The sequence below is a fragment of the Rutilus rutilus genome (genome assembly GCF_951802725.1).
Source record: "Rutilus rutilus genome assembly, chromosome: 21".
NCBI classification, from domain to species: Eukaryota; Metazoa; Chordata; class Actinopteri; order Cypriniformes; family Leuciscidae; genus Rutilus; species Rutilus rutilus.
Window position 1 is genome coordinate 3,047,707 of NC_140226.1, and position 26,075 is coordinate 3,073,781.

Genomic DNA, 26,075 nt, shown 5'->3' on the forward strand with positions numbered 1-26,075 from the left:
GCCTACTTAATAAAACACACTTTTGCTGTTCTGACCTGCTGCAAACGAGATGTTTAACCAGACAACAGCTTCCGTTTCTGGGGAATCTTAGCCCATTCCTCATGAGCAATGGCCCCCAGTTCAGTAATATTATTGGGTTTGCGCGCTTCAACCACCTTCTTCAAATCCCACCAGAGATTTTCTATAGGGTTCAAGTCAGGGGACTGTGATGGTCACTGTAGACTCTTCCAGGACTTCTTCTGAAACCAAGCCTTGGTGGAATTTGAGGTATCCTTGGGATCATTGTCCTGTTGGAAGGCCCAAGCTTCAGCTTCCTCACTGACGGCATGATGTTTTCTCCTAGGATTTCCTGACACTTCAATGAGTCCATCTTGCCTTCCACACGCTGCAGGTTTCCAGTGCCAGAGGACGCAAAGCAGCCGCAGAGCATCACCGAGCGCCACCATGCTGAACTGTGGACAGTGTTCTTTTCAGCATATGCTTCATTCTTCTTCCTCCAGACATACCGCTGATCCATAGGGTCGGAAATTTCCAGTTTTTTTTTTCATCGCTCCACAGAACAGAATCCCAAAACTTCTGTGGCTTATTTATATGATTCTGAGCACTTTTTTTGTGCTTTTGGATCAGAAGTGGTGTACGTCTTAGAGTTCTGGCATGGAAACCGCATGCGTTTAGTGCGCCCCTTACTGTGCAGCTTAAACCTCAGTGCCTGTTGCCACCAAGTCTTGCTGCAGGTACCTTTCTAGTACGCTTTAGTACCTTAGTAGCAATCTTTTTGCATCCTGCTCCTTGTTTGCGAAGGGCGATGATATCTTCTCTTAACTGTTTGGACCATTCTTTTGACTTCTTTAGCCATATTTCTAACATGCAGTCAAATGTGACACTCATCAAACCTAACCAGTTCAGATACTTCATGTGTTCTAGCTCAAACACACCTGGTGCAACTAATGAAGCCCTTGATTAGTTGCATCAGGTGAGCTTGAGACACTTTTTTGTAGATTTGTTCTGTTGTGAGGGAATCTATTCAGGCGGTTGAATAATTTTGAGACTGCGGAAGTCATTAAAAGTTGCTTCTTTTTTTTTTTTTTTTTTTGGAGAAACTATTTTAAAAACATTTGCCAATAAAATTTGCCTGTAAACCTGATTTGCAATAGGGGTTAAATAATTTTGAACTGTATATAAAAAAAAATTCAATCAAATTTTTAAAGGTTGATTGAACTTCTGAATGTAGAAAAAAGCTTACAATAAAGTACATCAAACAACTAAAGTATTTTTTTTGGATTTTTAGATTGAGCAACTTAAAATGTCTAACAATGTCATGTTTGGTGTTTAGGGTCCAACTAACAGGCTTAGATCATGCTTAGTTCACTGATGATGTTCTTTAATAATTAGTATTTTTGGTCAAATCTTAGAGAGTTATGACAACATAAATATTTGTTATTAAGAAATAATAGATGTTTTAGCTCTGTCTAGTGTCTTTGATTATATTTTGATGTAAAAGTTGTGTTTCAAATCACCATTAGAGTGATTAGTGTTCTCTTCTGTCAGATTTCAGCACATGTACACAACTTGCTTGGGTGCAAAGAAGTAATTCAATATAACCGCAAGTCTGTGCAACAAAGTCATACACAAGTAAGAAAGTTCTACATCACTATTATGTAATATAAATGCTCATATTAATGTAAAATGCAAGCTGATTGAACATGACTCAACAAGTAAAAACATGATTAATTTTGAGTTCATAGAACTTATATTGTGTTTGATAAAAGCACAGACCAAATTTAATTGATAAATTCGGCATGAAACAGAACTTGCAATCTCTTTTTTTCTATTGTGATGTTTATCGAGTGGGACTGGGCTCGATTTTGGAATTGAGGAATGAAGGTTGTGGTTTGCTATTGGTGGATCTAATGTGAGTGACAGGTTGTCTCGCCCTAGTAAACATGTCATCAGAGATTTCAAGTTGATACAACAACATTTCCATTATTTGAGTCAAAATCCTGAAGCTTGTTGCCTCAAGTTTTTGCGTTTTCTCAAATGCAGATTTTTGACAATGTGGAAGAATTGCACATTTCCGATGAAAACATGTTTACATGTGTCAGTAGGAGTGAATGTGGCTTGTGGCTTGAGTCTCAGAGGAAGAGCAGTGCTTCATGGGGAGGTCTGGGGAGTATCCACTGATACAGGACTGACTCATAAACCGTACAAACTTACACACAGATGACCATACACACTAACACACACTCTTCACTCGTCTGCCCATTTCATTCAGTTTAAGGCCTATGATGGACGCCTCCTCTGAGGGTCTCGTGGCTTAATGAAGCCCTCTGGAGACTGAGGACTGATTGCTTCACAGTGCCAGGGAAGAGGAGATCTCCGTCAAGAAAGGTCTGTGGGGGTGGGGATTGTTTTCCCATAATCCCCTGCAGAACACAATCAACTTGTGCCAAGAAAAACAAATCTCCAATTGCATTAATTAGAGACACAGAACAGTGACATCAGTGTAGCTGAATTGCGACACTATTATAAATGTGCATGCAGTCATGCGAAGTCAGAAGACGTGATGTTTACAGGATCTGATGTAAGTGTGAAATGCACAGCTGAAAGAGAAATATGAGTTGATCGCATTTCACATGGACTAAATTCCACTGAAGAAACTGAAACGATATAAGAGTCACTGATTATTTCAGGTCCTTTATCCTTAACTATGTTGGCATTAGTGGAATTGCATTAGCATGGTTTTAATCATACTTATCAGACCATTATCAGTTTGTAGCAGTAAATGAAGAGATGTCTGTATCGATCACAAGTTCAGTATGGCGTACCACAAGGCTCAGTACTAGGACCGTTGCTGTTCACTCTGTACATGCTACCCTTGGGAGATATCATTAGGAAGCATGGGATTAGTTTTCACTGTTATGCTGATGATACTCAGCTCTATATCTCTTCGCGCCTCAACGAAACTTGCCAATTCAAGAAATTAACGGAATATAAAGCTGATATAAAAATTTGGATGACTAGTAATTTCCTATTAATTCTGAATGAATTCTAATGATTGGACCAAAAACCTCCGCACGTACTAGCCTAAAATACTGTCTAACAATTGCTGGCTGCTCTGTCAAGTCTTCTTCGTCGGTTAGGAACCTGGGTGTGCTCATTGATACCAATCTTTCATTTGAAAGTCACGTGTCTAGTATCTGTAAAACCGCATTTTTCCATCTTAAAAATACATCTAAATTACGACATATGCTCTCATTGACAAACGTGGAACAGTTAGTCCATGCGTTCATGACATCAAGGCTAGATTATTGTAATGCTCTACTGGGTGGTTGCCCTGCACGCTTAATAAACAAACTACAGCTAGTTCAAAACGCAGCAGCTCGAGTTCTTACCAGAACCAGGAAGTATGACCATATTAGCCCGGTTCTGTCAACACTATTTAACCCTATTAAACATTCTATATATTTTTAAATATTGCTGATTACTAACATAGCACTAAATGGTTTAGCTCCCCAATACTTGAGTGAGCTCTTAACGCATTATAGTCCTATAGACTATAAACTAAACACTATAGACTAAACCCTAAAGAAACACTATAGACTTGAGGTTGTGTTTGAGTGAACTGAAACACTGGTTGTGTGTGTGTGTGTGAGTGCACCTGGTGGCGTGAGCGGCTCTGGTCGAGCAGTTGTCTGGATCGCAGCTTCTGCTTCTGCAGCTGTTGGATGGCGAACTGGAGCTGGTAACTTCCCGAGGCCGACGACTGCTTCTGAGCGCTGACCGGATCTCCATCACACACAGACTCGGCTTCACACGCAGCTCTGAGACTGAAGAGAAACAGCGCAATCATCACGACATGTGAGGAGGAAACTAGTCCAGAAGCATTTCAGTGTCCCAGCAGGCCTGACCAGAGAAAACATCGGTTTATTGAAACATGCTATTAATGTAGCTGCTAACTAAAAGGCCATAAAACAGATTAAAGCTGTTGTGTCATAAATTATGGAAAATTTCGTCAATGACGAGGAAATAAGGAAAAAACATAACAAACGCTGTTAGCTCTGACTATAATGAATGATAGGCTAATAAATCTCACAAAGAATTCTCAAACATGTGTTTATTATGTTATGTCAAGGAATATATATATATTGTATATATATATTCTTAAATCAAGATATATTTACATGAGAATCAAAATGATTTAAGATATTACATTTTGTTTTCTGAAAAAAAAATAATAAAAAAACGAAAGTATATTGTGCTCAAAAGAAAACTAAACAAATAAACAAAAATCTGCCAATGGGAAAACAAGTTTATTTTGATTTAAGAATGTTTAGATATTTGTACTGGAAAACAAGACAAAAACAATGAGGAATAAACTTTTCTTTTTTTTTTTTGCAGATAAATAAATAAAAGTATTAATGTTGTACTTCAATTATGAAACAAACATAATTTCAGATGTAAAGCACCTCTAAAAAGACAATAGTGTCATTCACTATTTTATCACTTATCTATGGAAGCTTATTTATGCCACAGAATAAAAAATAAAACATGTATTGCGACTTTTTATCTCAAAATTGCGTGATATAAAGTCGCATTTGCGAGAAATAAACTTGCGGTTCTGACTTTTGTTCTCGCAATTGCAAGCTTATATCTCGCAATTCAGACTTTATAACACACAATTGGGAGAAAAAAGTCAAAATTGCGAGATGTAAACTAACTAATAAAAAGTCGCAATTATCTTCTAAAATGTTTTTTTTTCTGTGGCGGAAACAAGCTTCCATACTTATCAGCTTACGTATGAATCAAATAATGTGTAATGTAAAGAATGTAACCAAATTTCTTCATGGCACATATAAAATGAAAGCTAAACACTCACTGATTTAGTGAGCAAATATATTATCTGTAGATATCTAATAGCTTTTCATAGACAAAATATTCTGGTTCGATCCACATGTACCAAAAAAAAAATACTTTGAGAATACTTAGAGTATACGCTATCAGACTCAAAATCAAACATACGTTTGTGCTTTTCAAAGCAATCCTGGAGCCATTCGCCATAGTATGAATGGAGAATAGCAATGGACAAGCTGCCTTGGACAATAGCATCTTCTAAACATATAAATGTGAATGTAAATACAGAAGTGAATTATTCTGGAATAAACATCAGTATAAGCAGCTCTTGTGCAACAGGCTACATGAGAACAGTAGAGCCAGCCGAAGACACTCGGGATCACAGAGTCATGTGAAAAGAACCATCCACCCATGCAATTCTCATTTCTCATAACAGTTTGTGTGTTGGAAAAACAATTGGTGACCCATGACAGAAGCTCAAAGACCTCCACCTCACCACATCTATAACACTAACCTCCACGTCAGCTCCCAAACAGACCTTCCACATCTCATCATCTGCTTCACTTCTAGAAGAGCAAACATGCTTTCCACAATAAACAATAAGAGTGAACTGCCAGAATAACACTGAGGAACTTCTTCATTACTGTCAGTCGTATGCATGCACTAGCTCTCAGACATGCTGATATGAGAAGCAACACGGCAATGCAAGCCAGACACCGTTCTAATCTCTCAGGAACTACTAATAATAATTAGTGCTGTGCGACGATTAATATTAAACTATTAAAATAAAAGTTGTGTTTACATAATATATGTGTGTGTGTACTGTGTCTATCATTATTTTGTATATATAAATACACACACATGCATGTATATTTAAGAAAAATGTGTTATTTATATATAAAATATTTATATTTATATATAATCTAAATTATATATAAAATATATACATGCAAATAGTTCTTAAATATATGCATGCATATGTTTGTGTATTTATATATACAAAATAATTATACACAGTACACACACACACACACATATTATGTAAACACAAACTTTTATTTCGGATGTGATTAAAGGATTAGTTCACCCCAAAATGAAAATTTCCTGATAATTTACTCACCCCGATGCCATCCAAGATGTTCATGTCTTTCTTTCTTCAGTGGAAAAGAAGTTACGTTTTTTGAGGAAAACATTTCTGGATTTTTCTCCACACAATGGACTTCAATGGTAACCAAATTGTTGAAGTCCAAATCAATGCAGTTTCAAAGGGCTCTGCACGATCCCGGCTGAGGAATAGGGTCTTTTCTAGCGAAACAATCGGTCATTTTCTAAAAATAAATAAAAATGTATATACTTTTTAACCACAATTGTTCGTCTTGTGCTGGTCTGCGATGCGCCAGGCATTACGTCATCACGTTGGAAAGGTCACGCTGGACGTAGGCGGAAGTACAGCCCCATTGTTTACAAAGCGAACATGCGAAGACTAATACAAAAGCCCTTTAACAAAAAAGGTAAAACAAAGATGTCGGACGATTTTGAAGTTGGAGGAGAAAATGAGATGGAGTTTTTCGCCCTACCCTACCTTTGTGAACCGGAGTACACAGATGAAGACCTTAGGCAGATGGAGGAGACCGCTACGTCCAGCGTGGTTACCGTTGAAGTCCATTGAGTGGAGAAAAATCCTGAAATGTTTTCCTCAAAAAAACGTAACTTCTTTTCCACTGAAGAAAGAAAGACATGAACATCTTGGATGGCATTGGGGTGAGTAAATTATCAGGAAATGTTCATTTTGAGGCAAACTAATCCTTTAATTGTTGCCCAGCACTACTAATAATACAAGCTACTAGTGATTATTTTAATTTTTTTTATATATATATTAAATTATTTTGTTGAAAATGCTCGACTTCTCTTCAGCATATAAAATCATGAGGTCACACATTAATGAACCCCATATGGAGAAAGGTCTGCTCTCAGAATGCTATTAGCGCCATACGATAATGCATCATTTCAGGGAACAGTGCATTAAACGCAGTGAGATGTGTGTGTGACGCATGCCTGCAGTGTGTGTGTGCCGTGCCCCTGGCGTCCGCGTTCACTCATTAACACAACACTGTTATCCCGGGGTGGAATTTCTCACTCGCCAAACAGAGGAAAGTCCTGTGAACCCCAAGCCATCTGGGTCCAATTAAGCTGAATAAAAAGCTTTTATTAAAATGAGGGCAGCATTGTATCCCTTACAACTATTTTTAGTCCCTCCACCTCTTAAATTCAACATGTGTGCATAAAAAAAAACTTTGTTTCAGCAGTAAAATCACTATTTTGCTACTCCTGTGTTAACAGAGGTCAGTCTGAATCATCTGATCTGGTGTTGCTGCTCTCAGCACAGAAAACTACTGTATCTATGAATCAAACAGTCAAATCCCACTGAAAAACAGCTCACATACACACAATGTGCTTGACTTGCATTGTGATCATTGCACATTAATCTTAATCTTTTTACTTAATCAACATTTGTCAATATGGAGAATTCCTCAAATTTGAGTTAGATTGCGTGTCTAGGTTTGAACGTGCTTCTCTTGTGTGAAAAGCACCTGTGCAATAAAAGCTTGATGTGAACTGGCAACTATATATTTAAGGGTATTCTTTTCATTAAAATATTGATATAGTTTTGACATAGCCTACACAAAACTTTTCCGTTTGTCAAAATACCTTGTTGCCTTTTAATTGGACATTTTTCTTGACTTATTTTGCTTTACGCTCCAGATATACACTTAAAAAAAATAAATTATATATATATATATATATATATATATATATATATATATATATGTATGTATATATACACAGTGCTATGCATAAGTGAATACACCCATGCTAAAGTTGACTAAAAAGAGGAATAAAAAATCATATTTTGGAAATTGAACTTAATGCCTTAATTTAAAAAATTTGGAAAAATCCAACCTTTAAGGACACCAATTTTCTTTGTGAATGAATAATGTATCGTAAATAAATAAATGTTCTTCCTTAAAATACAGGGTGCATAAGTTTGGACACCCCTATGTTAAATTCCCATAGAGGCAGGCAGATTTTTATTTTTAAGTTTTTTTTTATTTTTTTTTAGGATACTATGCATCCTGATAAAGTTCCCTTGGCCTTTGGAATTAAATAGCCCCACATCATCACATAGCATTCACCATACCTAGAGATTGGCATGATTTTATTTCAGTTAGCCTAAAAGCTAGTTTGATTTGCATTGAGAGATGATCTTATGGAAAGTACCCCATGCCAATCTCTAGGTATGGTGAAGGCTATGTGATGATGTGGGGCTATTTTAATTCCAAAGGCCAAGGGAACTTTATCAGGATGCATAGTATCCTAAAAAAAAATTAAAAAAAACTTAAAAATAAAAATCTGCCTGCCTCTATGGGAATTTAACATAGGGGTGTCCAAACTTATGCACCCTGTATTTTAAGGAAGAACATTTATTTATTTACGATACATTATTCATTCACAAAGAAAATTGGTGTCCTTAAAGGTTGGATTTTTCCTAATTTTTTTAATTAAGGCATTAAGTTCAATTTCCAAAATATGATTTTTTATTCCTCTTTTTAGACAACTTTAGCATGGGTGTATTCACTTATGCATAGCACTGTATATATATCGTTTTTAAAATGTAACATTAATATGACAGTAATTTGAATGTTATTGTAATATTGTAAACGCTGTTCTGTGATGTATCAATAAAATAGCTTAGAAACTGAAAAGTTCTAGCATATATTTCTTAGTAACTAAAACCCACAGCTTCACTATTAGTAGAGAGATGCTGCCAGGTGCAATTCACACGCAGTCGCTCTCTTACTAATGCATTACTATAAACGTAATCTTTACTGTGCTACTTTATCTATATCTGATTTAGAATGATCAGAAATCTGTGAGAAATATAATGGCCCAAAGACAAAAGAACTGATAAAAATAAGCTGTTATGTAGGAGCGCTGTGTCATATGCCATAGCTGTGCACAAGGCAACCCGTGTTCGAGTCTCACATAAAGCTTTCATCACATAAATGTCGACTTGAAAAAATCTGAAGTCATTTAACCCCTACTATACGCACTACAGTACTACTAAAGTAGTTGTCCAAAGATGTCTGCATGAGCCATAAAAGGCCAGCTTATACACTAGCATGTATTTCCAAGCTGGTCCAGGCTGATTTACACTGGTCAGTGCTGGTTTGCCTGCTAGACCTTGATAATATTTTACTAACAAGAACACTTCAGACACGCACAATTACGCACAACATTGCCACTTTTTAATGGATAATAAGGTAACAATCATCAGCAATCCAATCGTCTTCAAACAATCTCTCCTATAGACACTAATTTACAGTACATTACTCCTAAACTAGCATTTCCCCACCATATTTGTGTAACAAATCGACCAGAATCAGAGTGACTCCCTTGAGTCTGCTTCACACAAACTTCATCTCTATGTTCTGCTGAGTTTTAGTCACTTATAAAGTGCATTTAAAGATGAATGCAACATGCACCCTGTATATTTTACTTTATTTTGACATTTGCATAATATCCAACATTTTTGTTATGCTGTGAATTTGTTATGAGAATCCTTAATAAAACATATGTCAACTAAACACAAAAATGTAAAGGTCTCACTGAAATTTTAATAAATGACAAAATAATAATAATAATAATAATAATAATAATATTTTTATTTTATTTATTTTTTTAACAAAATGTGGGGTACCACAGGGTTTAATGCCTGGTCATTTATTAAATGTAATTTACAATTTAAATGTGAACTTGTCTATTTACTCACTGGCTTGCTTTACTGACGCATAAACAGCAATACATGATTTTGTGACAAAGAACGTCTGACTGTACATCACTGATCACTGATCAAAGATTAAACGTTAGAATTAACACGGTTACTTGCACGTTGCGTTATTACTATCAGGTTCACATCCATTTACAGTTAAACATTTCTTAAACAAGGTGATGTTGTTACCCTGTAATTACACAAATAAGTATTGAGTAGAATTAATTAACCACATGTACCTATAGAGTTACGGTTAGGGTTTGGTTTACATGTTACACGTGTAACAACGTCACCTTTAAAGTCCCCTTGTGGTGCACATCAAGCGTTTAATGTAGTTTATGTGTCTATGTGGTGTTTTTAATGTGCTTTAAGACAAAGCATGTGTAAATTCATAAGTCGTCACCATTGCTGAGTATTTTCTCCTTAAAACTGCAGTGAACCAAAGACAGTCTCAAAAACACGCTTTGAAATCGCTGGTGTTTCTGACGTCACAAACTACCTTGTAACCAATCAGATCAACGTGTGATCGTCAACCAGTGGATCTCTGAGCTGAGTGAGTGAGTGGAGGCGGGGCTCATTTGCATATTCATTGAACCGCGCATACTAAATGAGGCAAGGGTGTCGAGTTATATTCAAGATATTTTAAGGCATGAAGAAATTTTTTTTCCAAGGAAAAAACTTTTAAATATGTAATTTGGGAGTTTTAAGGGATACAATTATTGACTACAGGGGGACTTTAAATAATGTGTCAGTAAGTTTACAAAGCCTGTGTCAAAATGCGAATGGTTTCCCAAAGAATCCACAGTGAAATGAACCAAACAAAATAATGCTCTAGTGAGACTTTCACATATTAAAAAAAATAAACAGCCAGTTTTCTACCATTAGGCCCGTTTAGAAGGTAATGTTATATCAGTCCAGTGATCCTGTTGTAGTTCTTCTGTCTGTCCATGTAAGAAGTGAGTGGGCGGGGCTAAAGCGGCCACTATGAAGAAGTAAGCACTGATCTCTGTCTTGTGCTGATGTGTTCCTCTCTATCACGTAATAAAAAAGAAAATAGAGCAAAAAGAGTCAATTGGCAATGCTTTTAATAAAAATAAGTTTTTGGACTAACAAGAAGTTTGAGTTTTGAAACTTATACCATGTTTTTACTGTACAATGACTGCTTACATGTCAAACGATCAGGAAAAAAAAAATACTTCTCAATTCATGCCCACTTAAAATTGAGCAGTATTTGTATGTTCCTGCTAGCGAGAGGGAGGAGATGGAGAGAAATGCTGAATGAGCAGGGAGTGACTGAGGAGGAGACGTCTCTGGCTGCTGATGCGGGATCATTTCTCAGGTCCAGGCTCACGTTAGGGGCGAGTGGTCAGGAGGAGGACAAAGGGAGACTAATGGAAGCGTGTGATGAATTGCACAGAAGATAACAGTGCCTTGCTAGGCCTACCTGTAAATTCCCTGGACTAAATCCCAGTAGGATTTTCCCATTGGCTTTTTGGATTTAAATAAGCCCTGTGGCCAAGAAAAGTTTCTGATTCTTACACATTTTGTTCATTATGATAATCTTCAGAAATGAACACAACATTTAAGTAATGTTTTTGCAGTCAATAATTTTATCTCTTAAAACTCATCTTTGGTCACCAAAATTACTTATATAAATGTTTTTTCTTTGAAACAATGTCTTCATGCCTTAAAATATCTTGAATGTAACTCGACACCCTTTCCTTATTTAGTATTCGCGGTTCTATGAATATGCAAATGAGCCCCGCCTCCACTCACTCACCCAGCTCAGAGATCCACTGGTTGACGATCACACGTTGATCTGATTGGTTACAAGGTAGTTTGTGACGTCAGAAACACCAGCGATTTCAAAGCGTGTGTTTGAGACTGTCTTTGGTTCACTGCAGTTTTAAGGAGGAAATACTCAGCAATGGTGTCGACTTATGAACTTACACATGCTTTGTCTTAAAGCACATTAAAAACACCACATAGACACATAAACAACATTAAAAGCTGGATTTTCACCACAGGGGGACTTTAATATAATAATACAATCGCTAAAAGAAAGACCACGGTCACATGACTTCAACATCACCATCATTAAGCTTTAACAACTCTTTCAGTCTTTATCTATAAACATTTTCCGTGAAAGTTTAGGTTAGAATAATTTGCGGTTATAAACACAACGAGGCTGTGAAGGCGACTAGTGAGTGGATGAGTTTATCTGCAACTCATTTATGGGTTTTGGCCTACAAATATATGTCATTCCTGCAGTAGTTTATTATCGCCATCATAAATCGAACTCTGGTGATGTGCACGTATGCCGTGACACTGAGATGAGGACAGTTTGAACCTTTTTGTAAGTATTCTCCTTTAAAAGAAAAGTACTAATTTCAAGGAAACCACTGTATGGTCACTCCTCCACACTAGGGGTGATCCGTGATCCGTACCGCCCCACGGTTCGGCACGCATGTCATTCGAGGATTAACTGCTAAATTTAACCATCACAGAGTGAAAGTTTATCATTTGGACGTGTTTTGTCTTGCCAATTTACGCATTCAAACAATTTTAAATGCGGAAGAAGAGGCGAAAATCGGGACTCTGTGCAGAGAGAGAGAGAGAGAGAGAGAGAGAGAGAGAGAGAGAGAGAGAGAGAGAGAGAGAGAGAGAGAGAGAGAGATGCGCTTCAGACAGCACTCGAACACCGAATTGATTCCTCTTTCGCGTTTCCTTGCCCTTGAACACATAAACACAAAATTATGTCAGAATACTCGTCTAAATGCCCGTCTCGGCAAGTATTCTCTCGGTTACGTCATAAGTGAACAGTTGAGAAAGAAACCGGATGTTTGTCAGTTTATTCGGCCCGTGCAGTCGGTCTTAAAGTGACAGCAGCCTAATATTCCTACTGTTGCTTGTGTCATTAATGTTAAGAAAAAAAACTAAATACAGCTTTAACAAAGATGAACCTTTATTTAATTTCTACAGTGAACAAATAGTGTTATTTTAAATTTAGGCTTAATTATTCATTTCTGTATTTGTTCTTATTTTATTACTGACTGTTCACTTGTTTTTAATAATGATTGAACTTTATCAGTTAGGCTGGTGTGGTATCGAAGAACTTCAAGTGAGCTTTAAGTAATACATAAAAAGCAAAGTTACATCCCTCCATATATATATATATTTTTTTTTTTTTTTTTGCTGATCCGATCCGTGGCTCAAAAATCGTAAATGATCCGAACTGTGAATTTTGTAGCACCACTCCTCCACACAGATGTGATGAAGGCACTGCATGAATCAGACACTGAATTGAGTGATCTGATCCTAATAAACCTCCACAGCTGTCGATATACACGACTGTGTGCTAAAGTTGAAAGGGCTGTCCGTAGGAGTAATCCTGAAATGCCACGGTCGGCACGAGGAGCCAAGGTAAAGCTGCTCAGTGGGACGTTCTTCCAGCCTATGACACAATCCAAAACCTTAATATTCAATAATTATGACATTCCATTACCATGCTAAACCACGTCGATTATTATCATCATCATCATGTGCAAGTGGTACCAATAACTTACTGGAAATGAATGTCTACCGATGCCAAGAAAAGAGGCAGCTGAAACAGCCGTCCAAGTGGAACTAAAATTACCTAAATATTTCAGGCTTACGACAACGCTGCCACATACCTACAGTGAAAAATAATAAGCCAACCGTTCGCTCAGCTGCTGGATTCGGTTAGCAAATGGCCATTCTTCATTAGCATTAGACTAAACGTTGCAGTGCCGTGAAGGGAGGAGCTGGTGGGAAGGACGACGGTTTGGAAGTGCTGATCCAGCATACCTGGCAGTTCCTGGATAACACAAGACTTCAAAGCTCCTACTTCTCTTTGAAAGCCATTACGCTTGAACCCCCTTGGCTTTGACAACAGTGCACTTAACGGCTTCAGCATGTTTGGCACAGACCACTGGCCCCAAAATCTTGGATGTGGAGGAGGTGCTCAAAAAAGCCCCCGAACATTAAAGACAGCACTGAGCAGTATATCACCAGATATGATGATGCATTATTAAATGAATGTCCGTTTTAGATTCGCCACTATTAGCCGGCCAACACTGGATACAAGATATTAACTCTTTAACCTTTAACTCAAATATCAACTCAACTGCCAATTGTTTTCCTTTGAAATACGTTTATTTTTCTGCTCCCATTGACATATTTTATGCTCAAACTCACTTAATTTTGACACATTTTTCAGAAAACAAGATTTAATATCACGCCATTCTGCCTCTCAAGCAAATGTATCTTGATGTCAGAATGTTTGGGATATTTGTGCTGGAAAGCAAGACTAAGTGAGTAAATAATTTTTCAGCAGTAAAGCACAAGGTGAAGGATAACGGCAGAAGAATTAGCTCCGGCTTCCCTGTAGTTTGGCGTGTAGCACACAGTAGCCAGCGGAAAGTTCCAGCCAGATGCCTAACAAATGGTATGCCACGTTTTGACCAGGAATGAAATCTTCCGCTGCAAACAAAAGCAGATGGGCAGAATCTTCTGGGAAAAGAAACTGCATTTTCTAACCGTTCATCCCCAACACTATTATATTTAACTGGCAATTAATCTCAGTGGAAAGGACTGCAGCAGCAGCACAGTTGAATCCTTGTTTAACGTCTTTTCCACCCTCCACCGCTTTACAGTCAATGTAATGGAAAAAGTCCTAATATTAGCGATGAGCTGCGCTGTTAAATATGAGCCCTGACATACTGAAGCAAAGCAGTGATAAACCAAACGCAGGCATCAGAAAGAGTAACCGTCTGCTTTAGATATCACCATAAAACCACACGGCCATCAGCGCTACAGATTCTATATAACGGCTGGTCTTTCTTTTGGTGGAAATAAAACGATTTTAAAAAGGGAAAAAGCCAGACATTCCAGGAATTCCCTGACAGTTCCATACATAAGGAAGGGTTGGACTGGAAAAACAGTGGAGGGCGATCAGGGCCAAAGTGTCTGAGACATTGTCACTCGCATATCACTGTAAAAATACAGGCCAAACGGCGTGTGTTTAACCCTTCCACTGCAGCGCTCATGACGTTCATCCTGCTGAGATAGTACAGGTCAGGAGCTCTGATAATATGACACTTGAACTTGAACAGTCTTCGGTCTTTCACCCCTTATGACTTGGTCTACCGCAGTATCAAACTCTCTGCCAAGCGTAACATGTATCTGCACACAGAGGGCACGGAAAACAGACTGATTTCAGGGACACCATTTCTAGAAAGCACACTATATGGTCATAGATCACGGAGGAAATGCTTCTATAAAAATGACGTTTACACCCAATTTTAGACTCTCAGCTCTCTTAAAAGATTCTTCAGAGGCCATTAAACTGGCTTGTAAGTTTTAATGACTGTAAACGGTTTGGCCAACGTCGACTAAAGCACCTATTAAATTGTCTAAAGATGATCACACTGAAAAAGTTCACAGAATGCCAATTCACCCTCTAACAAAGCACTTTAGACTGCATCACTGGGTGCACTGAAACAGTGACTGAGTGAGAAAGATGAAGGACTGCACTGTTTCTGTCTCACACTGTTGATATTGTACAAGCTGAATGAACAGGTAAAGATGCCCTCTGTTGGTTTATATTTGGCTGGCCAGAGTAGAGTTTATACTGACACCTACTGGTGTGGATGGAAGTTTTTAGTAGTCCACTTTACGCTGGAGCTGTTCATCTCTTTTGTCATCTTTTCCTTCATCTCATAACATAACAAAATGCTCATTCTTTGATTAATTCCCTTGAAAATGTTTGAATTTCTCCTTTTTAATGCATTACTGAGTTTACCTTTAACATCGAAATTCAGTAATGCATATAAATGAAATAAATAGCTTATTGGAGGCCATGATGATGACGGACAGAGGCCAATGGGCAAGTTGGGCCATGATGCCGGGGTTAAACACCTACTTTTTTCGAAGGACATCCTGGGATTTTTAATGACCACAGAGAGTCAGGACCTCGGTTTAACGTCTCATCCGAAGGATGGTGCTCTTTGACAGTATAGTGTTCCCCATCACTATACTGGGGCGTTAGGACCCACACAGACCACAGGGTGAGCGCCCCCTACTGGCCTCATAACACCTCTCCCAGCAGCTGGCTGGTTTCCCCAAGAGTCTCCCATCCAGGTCCTGACCAGACTCAACCCTGCTGGGCTTCAGGTGAGAGCTGCTGGCATCTTCAATGTATAAATTAAATATACACTGATTCTTATAAAAGATACTGCGATATAGCAGTGCAGCGTGCTTTCAGAAACCCTCCCTCTTCCCCAGTGCTACCTGTATAGATCTGCTACGGGTAATTCATGTATACTATATTGTTCAGCAGCAGCATGTCTTACTTGCTCACAGCAGCGTATCTGTGTATAGATTGGCAATAGCAAGTCCCGTACTTGCGCTGCAGCAGCAGCAATAACCAACAGCAGCAGTAGTGAAGCAGATCTATCTGCTAAGACCAAACATATCAACATTGTCATACCCATTACTATGAAAACACTCACAGGGCCCTATTTTAACGATCTGAAACGCAAGTATCAAACGCAAAACGCAAGTAACTTTGTGGGCGGATCTCGGGCGCTGTTGCTATTATACCAGCGGGATAAATTACTCTTACGCCCGACGCAAATCTAAAAGGGGTTGGTCTGAAGTAGCTTCATTATTCATAGGTGTGGTTTGGGCGTAACGTGAAATAAACCAATTAGAGCGACATCTCACATTCCCTTTAAGAGCAGGCGCGCTTGTTCCATGGCGGATTGCTATTATAACGCCGGATTTGCCAGGCGCACACAAGGAGCGGTTCACAGCCGAGGAGACCGACGTTCTCGTCAGGGCCGTAAAACACAGAGAAGTGACATTGGGGATGGAGAAACCCTCCCAAATTAGCTTCGGTTAAACAGGCGTATAATAATTGGGTAAATGTGTAAGCTAGATTTATGCCTATTTTTTCACATCTTCATGGACACAACAATGATTTCCCTCGTGTGGTAATATTTTTCCTTGTAATAATGTATGATTTGCAAAAATGAAAACTGCTGCGTCTGTGTGTAGATGAGAGAAGCAAAGTGTATGTGTGTTGTGCACACGCTACACTGATTATGGCCAAGCATGCACCCTTAAAATAGCATCTGAATAACGCGCCACTGACTTTAGACGAGGTTTCTCCTGGTCAGTGGCGGAATTGTTTTCTGAAACTGCAAAATAGCACCAGGGAACGTTTGCGCCGGAACACGCCTCCTCTTTTCACTGAACCGCCCCCGGGAGCACAAGTTAATTCCCTAATTTACCGACGTGCGTCTGTGGAGGGAAAAGTCCGCTGTGCGTCGGGTGCAAAATAGGAATGAAACATGCGTCGGTGTACAAAGTCAATTGCGCTGGGTGCAAGATAGGGCCCTCAGAGTTGTCATGACAGAAGTGCTGTTATCTGAGTTAAAGCTGAGTTGAACTCGTTTCATAATTGATGAACTTTGCAACATTGACACTGTTATTGAACAGAACTGAATCAACATTGAACTGAATTGAGCTGAATAATGACACCATTATCTTCTGTAGAGCTTCTTTAAAGCAGAAATTGAATTTGATTCAAAACTGATAAATTGTACAATAACATTATTTTCCTGTTTGCTGATGTGAAGCTGCTTTGAAACAGTATAATGTATTGTGTAAAGCACTAAATAAATGTGACTAGTAAAAGAGTTATGACATACCAGCCAAAAGAATACCAATAACATTACAAAACTGCAATAGCAAGAAATTAATATATACTTGAGAACAGAATTACTATGAAGACAACACTAGCACAATGAGTCTAGTATAGCGCAGACCTGCATGATGAGTTGTGCTCAAATAAGTAACAAGTCATCATATCTGAATCACTTTGATGATGTGAGCAACACAACAGAAATGCATGAACACTTACCCAGAGTTCCCAGGGGCCGCGTCTGTATGCACTGCTCTCACGGGTCCGGGTCGGACCCCAGGAGCCAATGTCAGACCCCCTCTGCTGAAGATCCCGTTCGACAGGTTCAGATTAGTCAGCTGTGGGGAAAACAACAATCATCGACACTGCAGGAACTTATTCTTCCATAGCATTTCTGTCATTTTCCAGTACAAATATCTAAACTAGGGCTTTCTCTTGCTGGAACAGCACATTAATGTAGGCTAATTACTGTTCAGATGAGTGAATGAGTGTGTTCCTCATACCTCGTACGACTTAACATTTTGCGCTTTTGGTTTTGTTTATTATCATTGCTTATAATATACAGCATAGCTTACATAGATACATACATTTTTACATTCGTTTTTATAGGCTTTATATTACATATCCATTGTTTGGAGAGGACAGCATTGGGCAGGATGTGGAATAACAGGTTAAAAAATGTATTATTATAAAAAAAAAATTTTTTTAAAAAAAGTTTATGTATAATTATTTTTTCCAATTTTTCATCCGATTAATCGAAGAATCGAATAAATAATTGCCAGATTAATCGATTATCAGCATAATCGTTAGTTGCAACCTTATAATCGAGTAATCTGATATATTTTTTGGTTGGTAATAAAAATAGACCTAAGCCTTTAATTACAAAAGCCTTAAAATACATATATAATAACAACACGGCAAAATTTTGTTCAAATAAAGTATAAAAAAGCAAGTAATCATATGGTTACATAGAACAACACTGTTAAAATACATAATATACATAATATAAACATTTATCTTAAGTGCAATATGTATTATAACACATGCCTGCAATTTACAGCAGATCAAGTCCTGGTTTAATTTTGGCCAAATGACATTTAATTCAAATTTGTTCTTAATCTTTAATATTTGGCCTCTTCTTTACAATAGAAATGCTACAGCCACTGTAATTGAACAAGAAAATATGGAAAATGAGAAACATATTGATGTATTCTGTTGTGTTGGCGTAGGTTTATAAATGATTTATGTTACAAATCTGGTGAAATGGCACACGTTGCGTTCCCAGATGAACGTTATAAGCAACCCAAACTCACAGGGTATGCAGAGATGGAGTTTGAGACGCATGTAAATGATAACAGTTCATGAGCAGCATTTACTGTGAGTCGCTCGTACCCGACACGCTAGAAAATAATTAAAGCTCATATATATTAAACACACAGGGCATATATGCCTTTGTGAATTCACAATAGCAATATGCAACAGTATGGTTTTTAAATGGTTTTAATGTATAGTGCAGCATTAGAAAACGGTCTAATAATGCAGTTCATGGATTCTCGTCTGTGGAATTAGACACTGCCGATATTTTGCCGGTTACTCGACACGGGGGAAATGCATTCAAGGATTTATTTTTTTTTTAAATCGAGTATTCGATTTACAAAATACATTTACTTGAGAAGCAAAATTACTTAAGATATAAAGTCTAGTTAACTGAAAAATATATAAAAATAAAGTGAGTTTTGCTTAAAAAAAGCAAAAAAAAAAAAAAAAAAGCATGTCAATAGGTTCATTTTTAAGTTTATTTTTCTTAATCAAAACTTAAACAGAAACCAAAACTTAATATGTTAAGTCTCCTCAAGTAAATGTAACTTAAAGTCGGCATGAAAGAAAACTTGTGATACACATGTGCACACATGCACATTCAGTTGCATTTGTGAAATAAACATACGAACGGGCAGAAATCATGTACAGTCTACACATTTTCTGTTCAAATATCACTGTGATCTTACTGCATGATCAGTCTTACATTTGTTTTGTTCTATTATTCACTGTATTTCTTTTTATTATTACTATATAGTTATTATTCATGCCTTTCTGAATAAGGCCTTTGGCTTGGTGCACGTTAGATGTCAGTCAGATGTTCTCTTCCTGCCGTCCTGTTGACTGTTCTTCACCAGAATAAGCTGCAAAGTGGACCTGATTTTATTAAATCATTTGCTGCCATAACACTAGCGAAACTCAGTGAGGATTCAGGCAGAGCTGAAAGCCGAATGACCTAGAAAAGCTTGACCTGCGCATTCTGCACTCATCTGTTTGTTTAAGTGTCAGGCCGGGCGAACGGGAAATGTCAGGCATTCTTCAGAGGCAGGTGTTTCAGACCTCACTGAAGAAAGGCAGATCTGAGCTTATGATCTGCAGTCCTGTCAACGGATATCAAACTCTCATTGCTAAACAGCACATTATTTGTAAAAGCTGTCGTTTCTTACTACAGTAGTAAAGATGAGGGAGGAGACTGATATTTAAGTGCCTTCCTTTTTGTATTGCAATGCATACATTCCAACAATAAAGGCAAAAAAAAAAAAGGAGAAAGGACAATTAAAGTCCCCCTGTGGTGAAAATCCAGCTTTTAATGTTGTTTATGTGTCTATGTGGTGTTTTTAATATGCTTTAAGACAAAGCATGTGTAAGTTCATAAGTCGACACCATTGCTGAGTATTTCCTCCTTAAAACTGCAGTGAACCAAAGACAGTCTCAAAAACACGCTTTGAAATCGCTGGTGTTTCTGACGTCACAAACTACCTTGTAACCAATCAGATCAACGTGTGATCGTCAACCAGTGGATCTCTGAGCTGAGTGAGTGAGTGGAGGCGGGGCTCATTTGCATATTAATAGAACCGCGTATACTAAATGAGGCAAGGGTGTTCGAGTTACATTCAAGATATTTTAAGGCATGAATATTTTTTTTTCAAGGAAAAAACTTTTAAATATGTAATTTTGGTGATCAAAGATGAGTTTTAAGTAATACATTTATTGACTACAGGGGGACTTTAAATATGCACTGAGGTAAGTTTATATGTTTGGGCTTCATACTGACACCTAAGGGTGTAGATACAGGTGGTTCGGAGATTGTATTTTTCACTCGTACTTGTTTGGTGACTTGGGCTCTGTAGTTATGTTGTGTGTTTGTTGCTTTATTGTTGGATTTGCTTGTTTTGTTTAGTTTGTTCAACTGAGAGTCAAATGAAATTTAATTTTATTTAATTTTTTATTATTAATATTCACACTTTGTTAAAAAAGAACAAAAAATTTGACATTTTTTAAAGCATTTCATGTAGAGATGCACCTGAAATTGTGATATGGCTTAGTGCACTTATCAAATCACAAAGGCTGCTTGAATAAAATATATGTGTTGTGTGTTTCAGAGTGAAGCACAGCACTGTGAGCAGCTCATGATCATTTTTATTTCTGTTAAATACTCTGCTCATAAACTACATTACCCATGATGCTGCACAGAAAATGACACCAATCAGAGAGTTGAAAAAAAGCAGAAGAGCTCTTTAGCTCCGCCCACTCCCATGAAGCGCTGCGAATGACGTCATCGACGCGATCTCTCTACGCTCTCAAACTACTCAAATGTTTGTATATATATGAATATTTTGCAATAAACTTAAAATATATAGTTTTTACAAATACAAGTTTTTACAAATTTTACAACACTTTTGCAACTGGACCTTTAAATAAATTATTATTTTTTTATCAGAAAAATCACACTTAGATTTTTTCTCGAATCGTTCAGCCCTATTTTATTTGTTAAGCACCTCGTGTTTCTCTCTCTCGGCCTCTTCACCCCTAGCAAGAGGTCTATATATGGCTAAAAATGAACTCTAATTTAAATGATGTTCCAGTTACCGGTGATGTTTTTCCATGAATAATGATTAGTTTTGATGGTGAGTGAATTCCTTTATTCTCTCTCTCTTCTGTGCAGAAGAAAGGGCTGAAAGAGCTTTAGCCAGTGTGAATATTGCAGTGTTGAACTCAATCTATATTTGGAGCTACTGTAAATGGTGCGAGGTGAACAAAAATGTTATGCTGGGTTATGATGATGGTTTGTGCAAATGACCCGCGCTGAGGCTGAAAGGCTCTTTATGAAAGGCTACATGTGGACGACCGGCAGAAACAACCTGAGACGTCCATATTCTCCAACGGAAAGTATTGATTATGAAGTAAGGTTAAGTATAAAGTAGGAATAATGCGATTTCCAAGCTGTTTTAAATCCGCTCTTAAAAATAAAAAAACAGACCAAACACTCCTAAGGCTTCACTTGCTATATTTTCACTCATTAGAGCAGTCATTATGTGAATGAGGTGTTTAAAACGCCTGCCGGTAAAGCCAGATTTCCAAGGCAAAGAATGCAAGGCTGAAAATGCCAACCACTTCTGACGGTGCATTAAATTATTCCCATAAAATTACATCTAAACCAGGAAATGTTATTGCCAATTAACAGAATATTCCACTGCCTTTAACATTTCAAATGCGAAACAATATCACCACAGTCAGTGAATGGGAGTCTTTTATTTAAATGGGAGGTTGCTACACATTACATGTACTCTGTTTTTAATCTTTAAACGTAATCTATTTCTTTGAATCATCATGTAGTTCCAGACTTTGGATTCTGCCAGAAAGCACAGTTTCAGTTGTCTGATGTTTCTGTTCAAGCTATTAAAGCATTAGAGCGGGAAGGATAGTCTCCAGCATGACATGAACTAAAGTAAACAGCTTCTAGAGTAACAGTGTTCAGTAACATCAGCGTCAGGGAATCTGTGTGGTCTCAGAGCCCGGAGAAACGCTTCAGGTGTTCGTCTGAACTAATCTCACTCTTGTACTGGGTGCCAGTTTGTAACATTCTTTTATTTATAAGAATCAATTAGTCGGAGGGAAAACTGCCTGCTAGTTAAATATCAAGAGAAAGCGCCTCTGTGGAGCATCTGATAATGAGACCACACACACACACACACACACACACTGCTTCCTCTATAATGCTCCTGATAAACACACTGTGTGTCTGTGGATCCGTCAGCTTTACTCAGACACACTCCAGATCCTACAGCCCGACCGCACAAACGGCAAGCATTATAAACACTCACACACATTTCTGTTGGGCTTATCAATGCAACGGCCAATCAGAGGCATTTAGATGAGTCAATGCAACGGCCAATCAGAGGCATTTAGATGAGTCAATGCAACGGCCAATCAGAGGCATTTAGATGAGTCAATGCAACGGCCAATCAGAGGCATTTAGATGAGTCGATGCAACGACCAATCAGAGGCATTTAGATGAGTCGATGCAACAGCCAATCAGAGGCATTTAGATGAGTCGATGCAACGACCAATCAGAGGCATTTAGATGAGTCGATGAAACGGCCAATCAGAGACATTTAGATGAGTCGATGCAACAGCCAATCAGAGGCATTTAGATGAGTCGATGCAACGACCAATCAGAGGCATTTAGATGAGTCGATGAAACGGCCAATCAGAGGCATTTAGATAAGTCAATGCAACGGCCAATCAGAGACATTTAGATGAGTCAATGCAATGGCCAATCAGAGGCATTTAGATGAGTCGATGAAACGGCCAATCAGAGACATTTAGATGAGTCGATGCAACAGCCAATCAGAGGCATTTAGATGAGTCGATGCAACGACCAATCAGAGGCATTTAGATGAGTCGATGAAACGGCCAATCAGAGGCATTTAGATAAGTCAATGCAACGGCCAATCAGAGACATTTAGATGAGTCAATGCAACGGCCAATCAGAGACATTTAGATGAGTCAATGCAATGGCCAATCAGAGGCATTTAGATGAGTCAATGCAACGGCCAATCAGAGGCATTTAGATGAGTCGATGCAACGACCAATCAGAGGCATTTAGATGAGTCGATGCAACAGCCAATCAGAGGCATTTAGATGAGTCGATGCAACGACCAATCAGAGGCATTTAGATGAGTCGATGAAACGGCCAATCAGAGACATTTAGATGAGTCGATGCAACAGCCAATCAGAGGCATTTAGATGAGTCGATGCAACGACCAATCAGAGGCATTTAGATGAGTCGATGAAACGGCCAATCAGAGGCATTTAGATAAGTCAATGCAACGGCCAATCAGAGACATTTAGATGAGTCGATGCAACGACCAATCAGAGGCATTTAGATGAGTCGATGAAACGGCCAATCAGAGGCATTTAGATGAGTCGATGCAACAGCCAATCAGAGGCATTTAGATGAGTCGATGCAACGACCAATCAGAGGCATTTAGATGAGTCGATGAAACGGCCAATCAGAGGCATTTAGATAAGTCAATGCAACGGCCAATCAGAGACATTTAGATGAGTCAATGCAATGGCCAATCAGACGCATTTAGATGAGTCAATGCAACGGCCAATCAGAGACATTTAGATGAGTCAATGCAACGGCCAATCAGAGACATTTAGATGAGTCGATGCAACAGCCAATCAGAGGCATTTAGATGACTCGATGCAACAGCCAATCAGAGGCATTTAGATGAGTCGATGCAACGACCAATCAGAGGCATTTAGATGAGTCGATGAAACGGCCAATCAGAGGCATTTAGATGAGTCGATGAAACGGCCAATCAGAGGCATTTAGATGAGTCGATGCAACGACCAATCAGAGGCATTTAGATGAGTCGATGCAACGACCAATCAGAGGCATTTAGATGAGTCGATGAAACGGCCAATCAGAGGCATTTAGATAAGTCAATGCAACGGCCAATCAGAGACATTTAGATGAGTCAATGCAATGGCCAATCAGACGCATTTAGATGAGTCAATGCAACGGTGCATTTCCCGCGAGTATATCAGGGCCTTGAATCACGCTCAGGCTCTTAATGGCCACTCATATATTATTAATATATTATCATATATTATTACACTTCAAAAGAACTGTTTCTATGTGAATATTTAGTAAAGTGTAATTTATTCCTGTGATGCTTAAAGGGGTCATATAATGGTACATGCACTTTTACAAGCTGATTGTACTGAAGTGTGTGTTGGCAGTGCCTGTACACAACCATCATATAATGATAAAAATCCATCCAGTGTTTTTTTATTTTTATCTCCTTATATGTTTTCCCCTCTCGCAAATCAAGCCGTTCGACCTAGTGACGTCACACGGTCGACGCCCCTCCCACGATTGTTGATTGACAGCAGCGTTTCAACACAGACCCGCCCCCTCTCGTGAGCGAGCTGTCAATCATAGTCCGCGTGTCATTGTTGATACGCTGGAGCACTGTCTATGAGCAGAATGGCGTCTAAGCGATTGTGGTGTTCAGTTCTTGGGTGTAATAAGGAACACAGCATCATTTTGATGTTCCTAAATCTGAACCGCTGAAGACGCAGTGGCTGAGTGTGTTTTTGAAGGGAATATTCCCCACGATCAACGTCAGTGCTTTCATGTTTGCGTGAATCATTTCACACACCAGACTGCTTTATAAACGAGGTCATTATAAAGCTGGTTTTGCTAAGAAGCTGCTCCTGAAAAAAGGATCGGTACCAACTATTCGTGTTCCTGCTGCACCTCCAGAAGAAGAAGTGAGTGTAATGTTTTATTAACCTTTATATTAATATTTATATTAATCTTTGTAAATCGCTTACTGCACGCTTCACGATGAATGCGGCTGTTTACACTCAGGGTACATTACGCCATGTTTTCTATGTATGACGTTCTCAATATAATTCATAATTCCACGTTTATAATGAACAACTCGTTATGGTTATTGTGTTAGAAACGGTGTCCGCACAGAACAGAGGGGCGGGGGGAGCAAAGCTCATTATCATTTAAAGACACATGCACTTAAACGGCGTGCTGAAAACAGAGCTGTTTTTGACCAGGTAAAATTAGTGTTTTCTTACAATACTAATGAGAATTTTTAATTAAAGTATATTACAAACTTTTAATTTAGACCCTAAAGAATCATATTAGCTTGTACAAAAATGGCATTATATGACCCCTTTAAGAAACATGTATGATTATTATCAATGTTGAAAACAGTTTTTGCTGCTTCATATTTTTGTGGAAAATGTATTTTTTTTTATTTTTTTTTTATTATAAATCTTACAGACCCCAAACTTACTAATTTACAGCACAGACACTCCTCATGTGTTCCGACTGTATATTTGAGATCTTGTATTTGTTGTGTGTAGCTCATAACTCACGTGTTGTGTAGTGTGTAGTTGTGTAGCTCATAACTCTCATGTTGTGTAGTTGTGTAGCTCATAACTCTCGTGTTGTGAAGCTCATAACTCACGTGCTGTGTAGCTCATAACTCTCGTGTTGTGTAGTTGTGTAGCTCATAACTCACGTGTTGTGTAGCTCATAACTCACGTGCTGTGTAGCTCATAACTCTCGTGTTGTGTAGTTGTGTAGCTCATAACTCACGTGTTGTGTAGCTCATAACTCACGTGCTGTGTAGATCATAACTCTCGTGTTGTGTAGTTGTGTAGCTCATAACTCACGTGTTGTGTAGCTCATAACTCACGTGCTGTGTAGATCATAACTCACGTGTTGTGTAGATCATAACTCACGTGTTGTGTAGCTCATAACTCACGTGTTGTGTAGTGTGTAGTTGTGCAGCTCATAACTCTTGTGTT

At 38.3% G+C, this 26,075-nt stretch overlaps 1 protein-coding gene across 2 annotated transcripts in view; it reads right to left on the reverse strand.

Moving 5' to 3' along the window:
- The window catches only part of ttll5 (tubulin tyrosine ligase-like family, member 5), a 132,602-nt gene that overhangs the window by 22,520 nt on the left and 84,007 nt on the right, over positions 1-26,075 (reverse strand). For both annotated transcript variants that reach the window (XM_084393446.1, XM_084393445.1), the window contains exons 28-29: positions 17,631-17,749; positions 3,659-3,827 (exon numbers count right to left, since the gene is read on the reverse strand). In XM_084393446.1, the coding sequence (XP_084249572.1) occupies positions 3,659-3,827; positions 17,631-17,749 (288 nt within the window). The remainder of the gene's footprint in view (positions 1-3,658; positions 3,828-17,630; positions 17,750-26,075) is intronic.